General features: G+C 35.5%; 2 protein-coding genes across 3 annotated transcripts; both read right to left on the bottom strand.

The window, feature by feature from the left end:
* Nucleotides 1-338: 338 nt before the first annotated feature.
* Nucleotides 339-7371, bottom strand: LOC121805058 (probable ADP-ribosylation factor GTPase-activating protein AGD14). 2 transcript variants are annotated; one of them, XM_042204806.1, is made up of 13 exons: nucleotides 7155-7371; nucleotides 6778-6921; nucleotides 4688-4749; nucleotides 4245-4332; nucleotides 4090-4151; nucleotides 3899-3995; nucleotides 3321-3734; nucleotides 2498-2989; nucleotides 2156-2413; nucleotides 1484-1564; nucleotides 1097-1241; nucleotides 958-1003; nucleotides 339-854 (listed from the first exon to the last, which is right to left on the bottom strand). In XM_042204806.1, exons 2-13 carry the CDS (start codon nucleotides 6871-6873, stop codon nucleotides 728-730), a joined length of 1968 nt encoding a protein of 655 aa, XP_042060740.1. In that variant the 5' UTR covers nucleotides 6874-6921; nucleotides 7155-7371; the 3' UTR covers nucleotides 339-727. The 2 variants fall into 2 exon arrangements, with proteins under 2 accessions (XP_042060740.1, XP_042060741.1); XM_042204807.1 differs by lacking the exons at nucleotides 4688-4749; nucleotides 6778-6921; nucleotides 7155-7371 and having other exon boundaries at nucleotides 3321-3705; nucleotides 4245-4324.
* Nucleotides 7372-10992: 3621 nt separating this feature from the next.
* LOC121803879 (zinc finger Ran-binding domain-containing protein 2-like) lies at nucleotides 10993-11322 on the bottom strand. The gene has a single exon (XM_042203459.1). The coding sequence runs from the start codon at nucleotides 11320-11322 to the stop codon at nucleotides 10993-10995; it is 330 nt and encodes a 109-aa protein (XP_042059393.1).
* Between the last annotated feature and the right edge of the window lie 510 nt (nucleotides 11323-11832).

Here is an 11832-nt window from a genome sequence, read left to right as displayed (position 1 = left end):
TTTCAGCATGGTATGATATCTTTACTGAAGTGCTCCACTCCATTTCTCAGTCATATGCAACAATCAATTCAATCACATGATAGCATGGTTTAAAACACACTAGGCTTTTACACCTATCATTAATATTAATGTTCAACCCCTAATTACTATTTTTGATGCTATTCTCTTGACTGTCTTCATATGTCCATCAATTCTTTTACTCTAAAAAATAAGCAGCACATAACCACAACATGTGCAAGCCTTAGTAATTGGAATATTAGCAACATAATTATAAGAGATGAAGAGAGTCTTAACATATATATGAAGCTGCTTTACCCAGGCAGTTATACAACACAATATAACAAAACCACCATATGTAGTTTTATTTGACCAAAGAATATGAATATCAATGGTTCTTTCACTATGTAAATTACACCACAATAACAACACTAGAAATACTTAACTTAGAGATTACACATCTCTGGAGCGCAGGTGCCACCACTCACTATGCTACAGACACATTACTTGTGTCGGAATGTACACGACCCCGATAGCATAGATTTATGTTGATATACACCAAACATGAAAATTTAAGTCTAAATGCAGCACACTTCACTTTCACTATTTAATCTACAATAACTTGAAAGGATGCAACAACATGGGGCTCTTACAAAACTGGTTTTTTCTTAGGAGTACTATTTTTTTCTCTGTACTTTTTGTAGTAGAAAAAAACTGTTTTACCTTTATTTCAGCCAAATGGGTTTACACTGGGGGTACTGAAGTTCCCCGAAGTAGGATGAGCTGCTGCTTGAGGATTCGGGTTAAAAGAAGCAAAAGCATGGTCCTCAAAGCCGAAACCAGGAAATCCATGTGGCCTAGAATATTTTGATTAGCTTTCATGAGTACAGTAGTTTTAAAACAGAAAGGAAATCATTCTTAATTTCAGATCAAAGCAAACTTGAGCTAAAACTGTAATACCTTGGTGCCGTGCTACCACCGGCTATTTCATTACCCATCAAAAAATCTGGTTTATGGTTAGACATCAGTAACATACAAATATTTATGCACCCATGCTGCTCCAAAAAAAACTTAAAAAGGAATTTGTATGATTGTTTACTTGTAGGATTTGTCGGTGCATATGATGGTGTTTGAGCAATTATTTGTGGAGCATATGGAGGGGCTCCATAATTCGGAGTATGCAATAGCCCAGAAGGGGTAGCAGTTTTCGGTAAAGCACCTTGTAAGGGTGCCATAGAAGGAAACTGCATCACAATGATAAATCAACTTTGCAATCAGCATCAGCATGAGAATAAAGCCAAGCTTACTCAGCATACTCTTTTTTCTGTTCAGAAATTTTGAACACTGAAAGTGAGGAAATATAAACCATTCACCAAACTCGTGTCAGGCGACTTTCTTCAAACAAATAAACAAGCTGTCGACTTAAATTATTAATGAAGACAGATAAAAGAGAATAAATCAGTCGAAGCCCTGGCGGTAAACTTACTGTTGATGCTTGAACTGGAGAAGGTGCGCTAACATCAAAAGGATTGGTTGATGTTGGCATTGACTGCTGATTTGCTACAACCTTCAATCAGAAATATCAAATGTTGCATGAGGTTGATGAACAATGATTTTGGAAAGAGTAAAATAGGACTAATGTACTTTGCCTCCCTATGATCATGATAGCTAGTATTCCCATTTCGAAATATAACAGTTCATTCAAACTCATTCGATGAGGTAAGCCTGCATCATCTTTTACAACTAGGCTGTCAGAATATGTGTATCAAACCATTGAGCGTAACAAAGCCTGAAGCATATTTCGAATTAGTTTGGACTTTGGAGCATTCCATTTTTTCCTAACAAACAGGTATCAATTCATAACTGAAAGAGCATTCTTGACCCTTGAGCATATGGTGTTATGGAAGTCCACATCAATTTTATGTTTAAACCAGTGATTAATTTATAAGTGCCCATCCTTATTTGGGATTCATAACCCCCCTTTGTATTTTAATTATAATTTTACATCATTAAGATTTATTTGTAACCTATCCCTTTCAAATTGAGAGGTTACCCAAAATTCTGAGGCAAGAGTCAATTGACTCGGCAAAAAATGCAGAGCAACATCATATAGGTATTAATTGATGAGCAAAAGGATAAAAATAGAAATTTAGCTTACCATGGGATTATAGTAATGCATAGGGACTCTAGCAACATAGGGGGCGCCTGGGTACCACCCTGGAACTGGAGATGGAGTATAAGAGTAATTCATCGAAAATAAGTCCTCAGGAAGTGCATTTCTTCCGCCATGTTTTCCATCAGATGTAGATACTCCAATAGCAGGAACAGTAGCAGGAGCTATTTCAGCTTGACCCACTTGTGCAATAGAAGCACCAGGCGGAGGCCCATAGGCATTTTGCATAAGTGGATTCCATGACTGTTAGAATCCGGGGCAAGATTGATTACTCCAAGAAGAAGAAAAAATATAGAAACGAAATAAAATCGCAGGCACAGGGCATACCTTGTTGACTGAAGATCCTCCAGAAACTGGCTGCTGAATACTTCCAGGGAACAGAGGTTGTTGTTGAGGATTCATGGTAGGCCACTGTCCTCCAGTGGGAACATTTGCAGGTACAGAGGCAAAGGATGAAAGAGATACATCACCAGTGGGAGTAACAGATGGTGGAGCAGTATTTCCGAAAGATGGTCCAAACAAGGTGTCTTGTATACTGGTGGAACTGAAAGAAGACGTTCCTTGAGGGGCATAGGGACCAGATGAGGATGCTGGAACTGATAACCCAGAAAGTAGAGATTCCACAGAGTTCGAAGCTGGAGTAATTGTTTTGGCATCGGGCAGAGAATCAAAATTTGCCCAGTCATTACTGCTAGGTTGTTGGACAGCAACTGTTGGAGGTGGTTCAGGAACAGCATCAAAATCAATAAATGAAGCCTCCACTTTTATCTCAGATGGAGTCGCATCTGATGATGCCAAGCTACTGGAGGATGCAGTTCTCTGCAAGAAAAATATTTGCCACTCATATTATTTGGTGAGACTTAGTGGATTTAGTTTTTAAGAGAATAGTTACTCAATTATAGTATGCATATAATAAAACCTGACCTGTCCCTCACTGCCTGGCTTATAAATAGATGCTATTTTGCATGACTATAAACATGTAAAACCATGAAAATTTTACGAATGAAGAAATAAAGTTTTGTTGCAGCAGCTGGTGAGCAAGAAAATATGACAAAATGAATATGGTCTGCTTTGTTGTCACTGGGGGTAGAAGGATTATCAAGAAGAAGAGGCACACAACAAAACACATCTTAGAAGGGATACCTCTCACCTGTGTAGATGGCCGACCATCATTTGACTTCCCACCAGTGGCTTTTGGAGGTTCAATAACTCGAAGTGGAGATACGCTATCTCCTAATATATCTCTAACAGGACGGACCACGGGAGGACTTGATATGTCTGAATCCTTTTGATGATCAGGGGACCTAATTTCAAGCTTAGAGCCTTCTTCAGACATTCTGCCATTTCCAAATCTATCCTCTCGTCTCCAATCATTGACTACTTCTCGGGCAGGGCTTTTTCTAAAATCACCACTTCGCTGATTATCTTGATTATATGATGGACTTCTTCCACCCGAACTTGACCTGTCGCTATAGCGACGCTCGAAGGAATCATCATAAGGAGGACTCCGACTACCTTGATAGTTGTCTACCCCCCTGTTGCCATTGGAATCATCAGTTTCTCCCTACATAAAGACAGATATAATAATAAGGATGTGAACCATCTCTGTTATTCTCCATGATACCCTATAACTTAGGAAGGATGGTTCATACGAGCATGCACTAGTTATAAAGCAGCTATCAAAATAATGGAAACTTTGTAGTAATGAATAAGGGTTATAATATATACCATAAATGCCCTTGGAGGTTTTTCCACATTCTTCTCACCAGTATATCTTCTGTCCACATAGACATGCCTGATGAAATTACGTAGTCTGTCTATATTGCTGGGTAGAAAAACATGTATATCAGAATATTTAAACCATGAAAAAAAGATTTCCAACTGTAGAAATATATGGCGTCATATTTCTTAAGTTTTACCTGCCATCAGGGAGGGAATTACGCTGAGGATCCCATTCCTTCAAATAAATTTTTCTACCAATCTACCGGGAAAATAATGGTTCAATCATGAGTACTGAAACATGCCTAAACAAATGAAGGAAATGTGGGCTTTAAAGAGAAACAGTTTCTAGTACCGCATTTCCACCTCCTTGAAGTGCACTGACTTCCTGTGGAGTAAATTTAGCCATAGATACTGACTTCACTCTGTGCGTGAACTCCCGACTGGAATTAGTTTAAAAATTAATAAGTGAAGAGAAACATCGATGCCTCAAAAATTACTTATTGTATCCCAAGAGTGAAGGTTGTTATGTAATATAATAGTATAATACTCCATCCGTCCCATAAAAATATGTGCACTTTCCATTTTTGTCCGTCCCACAAAAATATGTGCATTCCATTTTTGGAAAGTTATATCAATTTAATAATGTAGGTCCACGGTCCACTAACACTACTTTAACTACCATTCTCCTCTTCGCTCTTACTTTACCAATCTTGTCTTAATTCCTGTGCCATACCCATTGCCATTATTTTTATGGGACTGAGGGAGTATGTAAAACTGCAACCCAAAATGACTTACTGTATCCCGCTGCAGGTTGTACAGACAAATGTCAAGAAGCTAGTACATACATATTGGGGGCCCTGATAGGAAGCAAAGAAACAGTTAGCCACATCTCTTGAAAAGCCTTGCCATTTCAGCATGAAATAGCTGGCAAAGCAAAGTTGATTTACAATATAGTACTATAAAAATGCAAAACTAATAGCATGTGCAAATAAATGAAAAACACAATCTGTCATTATCACACTAATCTTAAACATATGAACAGTGATTATCAAAAATTGGAACATGATGTGGAGAATATATACTAAGGGGAACATGAGTACACTACTCTCAAGGATATGAACAGTTATTTAAAAAATATGGGGACGATAAACTTAGGGGAGCATGAGTAACTTGCCATTTACAAAACCATGCATTAACACCATCATTTAATTAGACCCCCTACATTGAGCCTATGTTATAATTCTAATAGATACAAAGTTTTGCATCTGCTCCTAGTAACTGACGATGCTGATTAAATTAATAAAGCACTTTCATAACTGGCATACAAACACAAAAGAGGGTTGAAGTCTAATCACCATGAACAAAACTGAACATCCACAAGTAGGTCAACATTTCATTATCAGTAATGCATTAACAGATAAACGCAAAATATCTAACCCATATAATCTGTAAAACTGTCATGTGTCAGAATATAACTCGAATCATGCATAAAGAAAGTTACGCCATTGCCTAATGATATTTACAGCTCATGCACGTGTGCATGGAAAAACCCTTAAATTTTAAGCACTTACACTATTCACGTGTTATTATCCACTACCTACAGTCCTGTGCATGCAAAAGCACTTAAACTATTCACATTTATTAGTTTTCCTTTTTTTCTCCCCCGCCGTCGTGATCCATTGGGTCATGTCGTGCGGGCTAATGAACCCCGGAGCGGAATGTGCCAAGGAATTTATTAATTTTCCTTTTTTTCTTAGTTATATACAGAATTAAGAATTACAAATAAAACGAAAAAAATTATAATTTCATTAAACTATTAAAAATTACTCCTACATGATTAGAAAACAGAAATGAAAACAATGCATAATTCAATTAAAATTCATGCATCCTCAATGTGGCCGAAGCGTGCCCAAATTTCTTCAACAAGATCATGACTAACGTGTTGGAAAAACTCTTCCTCGCAGCCAAGGCGCCAACGTGTTGGCTATATGCATTAATAACTCCCAGCCCATACGGAACCGGCGCTGGAATACTCCCGGCCATCATCACAGAAATAATCCATCATCAGCCATCAACTGGCTTCTTCTCTTTCCCGGTTTATGTATTACTTAAGCCAGCGTTGATTTCCTTTATCAGCCATCATGTGAGTCGTACAGAAAAATTGGTTGTAATCAGTGTCCGGAAGACCGTAGCCGTTTGAACATATAGCCAATGGCTATTTTAATTTTTTAATACGAGTAAAATATAATTTCAGATTTTTTTTAAAGGTGGCCACGTGTCAGCCATCCATTGGTCGAAGGAAATGCATGCTTAAGCACGCATATACGTGTAGGTGCCACATGCTTAGCATGCTGCAGTTTACAAGCTTCGTGCGTGCTATATGCAGCTGCTAAGCACACGGCTGTTGATGCACTTATTTACAAGCATTGAAATATTTTGACAGCAATGTATATTTTTCATTAGTCAGCAAACCAAATCAAAGAGTAAACCATCCTATTTTATTGATCACTGTCGATATCACATACTCCAAGATTAAGGATTGTGTGTTCAGAATCAAAAGCTCAAAACTCGGAACTTCAAACATCATTGCTAATCAGTCAAAGAAATCAGCTAAATTAGAAGAGCTCACAATACAGACTTCCAAGTTCCCTCCCTTCATATGCAGTTAAGAATTGTATTGGGGATACCAGAAGATTACTCCTATTTGTTATTGCAAGTTAGACCTATACCACGAAACATGAGATTAAGCTCTATGGTTCCCCAATTCCTAATGCGCACCGATTAAAGTGATCCATCATATTAAGTGCTCCAAATAACTCAGAGTAAGTGAAATTAAGGAAATTTATTCAACAAAGCACCAATCATCAATGAATCCAGCATAATACCAAGCTGTTGCAGTTAATACACCGGCGGTTCTCAGGAAGCTTCAGAAGATTCCTTATTATTCTCTCATTCTTCGCGTCTTCCCTCCGGTTCGCCATTTCAATAACTAAGAATAAACCTCGACACCTTTTCCCCCAATTCGCTCACTGTATAAAAGCAACTACACGATCAGCACGAACCGAAAACCACAAAAATCGATAACCAAACACATAATCTTCAATCTCGGAGACGATCAGATCTGGTAAATTGAACTAGTGAAAGTTGAATTGCCGGCAATACACAACCAAAAAAAACTAAACAGCATCGAAACCGAGCGCCTTAAACTTCAATTAACTTTAATAATCCAATCGAAGCGAAAGAAATAGATGAATGAGCAAACCTGATCGATGAAACAGAATTTCATAAATTAGTGAATGAGAGCCGATCTCGCGTCTATCCTTTACAGCTCAACTTTACCAAAGAGTGGAGAGAGGAGTAGTAAAGAGAACGTGGATAGAGAGAGTATTTAAATGCGAGGAAGTGAATGAATGAGAATTGATTGGTTTGTGGAGTGAGAGAGGCAGCCCAGACATTGACTCTCAGAGAAAACAGAGGTCTAACATCTCTGAAAATGATTTTAGGATAAGAATATTTGCAAAACCAAATTCATGATAGTATAAATTAATTTGATTATCTAACTAACCTATATAGAAAATTGTTGCTTAAAAAGCATGTGGATAACAATAATTAGCAAAATCAAATTAATATAAATTAATTTGATAATCTAGCTAAAACTATATGGAAATATTGTTTCATATAAAATGACTACACCCTATTCTAATCCATTCATTTATTTTTTTATGGCTATTTTTATTTTGATTTTCCTTTTCTATCTTTTATAGTTATATCATTTATTCAATTATATTAATTATCGTAATAGAATAAGAAGTTGGTGGCCATTGATAATTCAATTTTCCTTCATGGATCAATTATTTGAAGCATGGTGTATATTGTAACTAAAAACTGTTTGCTGATCAGACTTGGTGTTTTATTGCACTTGTATTGCACTGGTGCAAAATGCCCACTGCTATGTGCTCAGGTTATTGTAATAGTATGATTTGGTAGTACTACTATTTATTGCAGTCGCCCTAATTTAATAAGCGAGATTAATGTCTCAAATTAAATAGTAAATGCTATAAAATGAACTGGCAAGATTGTATTAATAGAATTCAATGACTTAAGCGACATCTTAACTAACTACTATTAACGAATATATTAATGCATAAGATGCTTAGCAGTTAGAACAAACTTTATAAAACTTGAGCATGCGTTTTTTTAGGTGCAAATTTATTAGTAGAATCAAGAAAATAAATTTTTTTTATTATAGTCTCCATATTTTTTAGCTCATGAAAATTTATTATTTTGATAATTTGCGTGGAAAAATATCATTAAAACAATGTTATGTTATAATATATCACGAATTGGGGTGAAGATGAAAAATTAATTGTATATTCTATGCTACCCGGGAAAAGCTATCCATTCTGCATGACCTATGAAAAACAATGAAACATAAGTGGAAATACATTCAAATAGAAAACGCTATTATATGATTTGTGGTTGTCTTTTGTGAAATTTGAGATGAATATGCTATACTATATTTTATCCCATGTTCGTAATTAAGAAAAATTAAAAGGTAAGTTTAGTCACAATATAATCGATCTAATTGTTCGATTTAGTTACCATCCCATTTATTTGAGAGTTCTTTTGTGAAATTTGAGATGATATTTTAAACCTCATTTATCCAAAATAGTATAATAGGTAAGTCTGAACACAATATAATCAATTTAATTGTACGAATAGATTACCGCCCTTGTTTATCTGAAACGATATTTTTAGCTAATTAGGGCATCAACAATTTGAGCACGTACCAATGAGCTCAAGTGTAGAAGCACGGTTTTATGATTGTTGACCACATCGTGACCTTATGTTGATGTGTGTAAGTGTACGCCACTCCGACCCGTTGCCCGAATTTGTCACATTTTAACCGCTTCAATAATATGAAAATTCACATTAAAAAAAAACTTCCAACCATAAGAAGCATTTCAACAACATTCTCATATTTTAATTTTTTTATTTTTATTCTTATATTACATCTATAATCTATAATAAGAATTAAATTAAAGGTCTATCACAATAAGTCTTAGTTATAGTTTTTTTTTCAATTATGTTATTGTTCTATTTTAATTATTTTATTTTTAAGTTATGTTAGTTCTGAGTTTTTTCAATTATGTAATTTTTTGTTGTTTTGATGAAATTTTAGTAATTTTCGTTTATCCATAACTAAATTTGCTTGAAATTATAGATAAGAAGGGATATTTAGAGAAGGATAAGAGAAAAATATGTAGAGAATAATGTAAGTTTAATGTTTTTAGCACTCAAAGATTGTGGATAGTGTTCAAAAGCACATTAATAATATAAGTAAAATGCTTATTAATCTCAATGTTTTGGATGCTCATTTGAAGCATTTTCATTATCTCACTCTATAGAGAAATTTGCGGCTTATAACTGTTTGAAATAATCGTTACATCCAATTTACCAAGAGTAGCAATGTAGTAAAACTTTTGTAGAGCTCGAAGACAGCCATTGCAAATTCGCATTCGACTTTAATTTCTATAAACTTTTCATGTAGCTCCATTGATAATTTTTTTATATATTTAAACTAATTCATGTTATTTTAAAATCTGAATTGACGTTTATTATGATCTGCTTTCGTACATTTTGTTACACATATTATCGTTACATAAATGGCTATAAAGCAAAATAAACTAGATAATCAATAGATATGAACTATTATTATTTTCAACGCTCCAACATATATACTGTGTTGTAGTAAATGAAACAAATTAGAAAAATACTTGATTATAAATTTATTAACCAAAACTACTTTCTTTCTCGTACGTATATGCACCCGTCGTATTCAAGCTCATCGTAGCGCAATCATCCCATGTTTAATAACCAGATGATGTTAATTATATAGATGATCATCTTTGCCCTATGATTAGATTATCTAATGGTCAATAATTAATTAAAAATACGGAAGATCATTTTTAGGTCATTTTATAAAATTTGGGTTTGATATCATTTTTAAATCACTTTAGGTCATCCTTTATTAAAATGACCTAAAAATATACTACTAACAGTGACCTAATGCCCTACGTATGATTTTGTTCTGCGTTTTTATATTATGATCTAATTTTGCATAGATCAAAACCCTCGTATCCATCTATCGTCACATTTGCAATTATATATGTACGTACTTTATTATTAATCAGATTAATTATTTCACCAAATGGAAGTTACAAACACAGAAATGAACTGCATTAATTTGGTGGCATTGACCAAATTAAATAGTATGATCTTATCTCTTTGGATATGAAGTAGTGTTGTTGATTGATTGCTCAAAAAAGGTAGGAATTGATCCATCTATCCCTCAGCATCAGGTTCTTATCCACGCTACCATAATTATTAACATCTCATCACAACGCCACTTAATGTATATACTATGTATTTTTTTTTTTCCTTGTGATCTTGAGGGAAAAATCTATTTCTTTCTTGCCTCAACACATTTTAAAAGGAATGAGCGAAGAATGCAATTGGATTTGAGTTAGTCGTCAAACCGGTTGAGATCGATGCTCATTAATTTCAAATCAAATCTTAAAAAAAGTAAAACAATATTCTAAAAGGAAAAAAAAAAGTACAGAAGAAAAAAAAATCGATAAGAGCGCGTGTAAAACACTTGAACTCCCTCCTGGTATAATCTCCCAATTCCTGCATAAGTATAAAAACACAAGAAATCAAGCATCATTACCCATTCACACACTAGGAGTATTTATTTATATCAATGTATGCGTAGAGTGAGTGAGAGAGAGAGAGAGATTGAACTGACCTCACTCTCTTGGTGTCTTGCATTTATAGCATTCGGTCCTGCTAGCGTAGTTGTGCATGGCACATTCTAGTCTGCGTAAAATCCCGACATGTTACTTGTCTGAATTTATTGATGTAGATTTTTCGTATGTAAAAATTAAATAGCTGATCATTTTACCCAAATCGTTTGCCACATTATACATAATTTTCCACAAATCTGAGATTATGTTACAATTGAGAAAATATTAAAATTCTCAGTTTTTTTTAAAATGCAGGATTATCAGAATTTGACCTTTTTTTTTGGAAATTTGCTCTTAAATATAAGTATAAGAAGGAAGAGATGGATACCGGTTGCAAATCCAGTCACCGGTTTTCCAGCCGGGAACAGCGTCGAATGCATAGCCGCAGTAGCTCTTGGCGCCACCGCAGCGGTAGCAGGTGCTTCGGCTGGCGTAGTTGTGTGCGCCGCAGTTCATGGCGCTGCAATACCAGTCTCCCGCCATTACTTGGGTTCTCTGCGCCGCCGCATACGCCTCCACCTCCGCCGCGGTGGAGTACTTGGGGCAGGCGCAGCGCTGGCAGGCCTCCCGTTTCTTGAAGTTGATGTGCTGGCACGCATTGCACATCCAATCTCCTCCGCTCATTCTCTCTCTCCCTCTCTAGAAATAGTATAATTAGTGTGTGTTGTGTTGTTGGACTTAATTGGAACTGGAATAAGGAAAGGGAAGATCAATGTAGGTGGTGGTGAATTTGGAGAATGGATGTCTTGGGCTTTATATACTAGTCATGTGGGACCCCAAACTTAGAGTTGGTGACACATTTTTCCTTATCCTTTCTTTTGTATGGAGAAAGCGTGCTTCTCAAGGTGGTGTGGCTACGTGGCGCTACATATCCTCATGTTAGATTTTTACAAGGGCTAGAACTAGAAACTGTCTCATTCATTGAATCATATGATATGAAATACAGATCAACCAAACCCTAATAAAGTTTTATCTTAAACCTAATTGATGATACAAGAAATAATTCAATATCTATATAAATTGATACATTTTCTATATGTAACAACTTATATGTGAATATCTCAACACTTAGACAATATTAATGCGGAAAAACCCTCGTTACTACTGTTGGTTCATCAAAATTCAGAAAATTAG

This window comes from Salvia splendens, chromosome 5, assembly GCF_004379255.2.
Source record: "Salvia splendens isolate huo1 chromosome 5, SspV2, whole genome shotgun sequence".
NCBI classification, from domain to species: Eukaryota; Viridiplantae; Streptophyta; class Magnoliopsida; order Lamiales; family Lamiaceae; genus Salvia; species Salvia splendens.
This window is presented reverse-complemented; position numbering and strand designations above follow the sequence as displayed.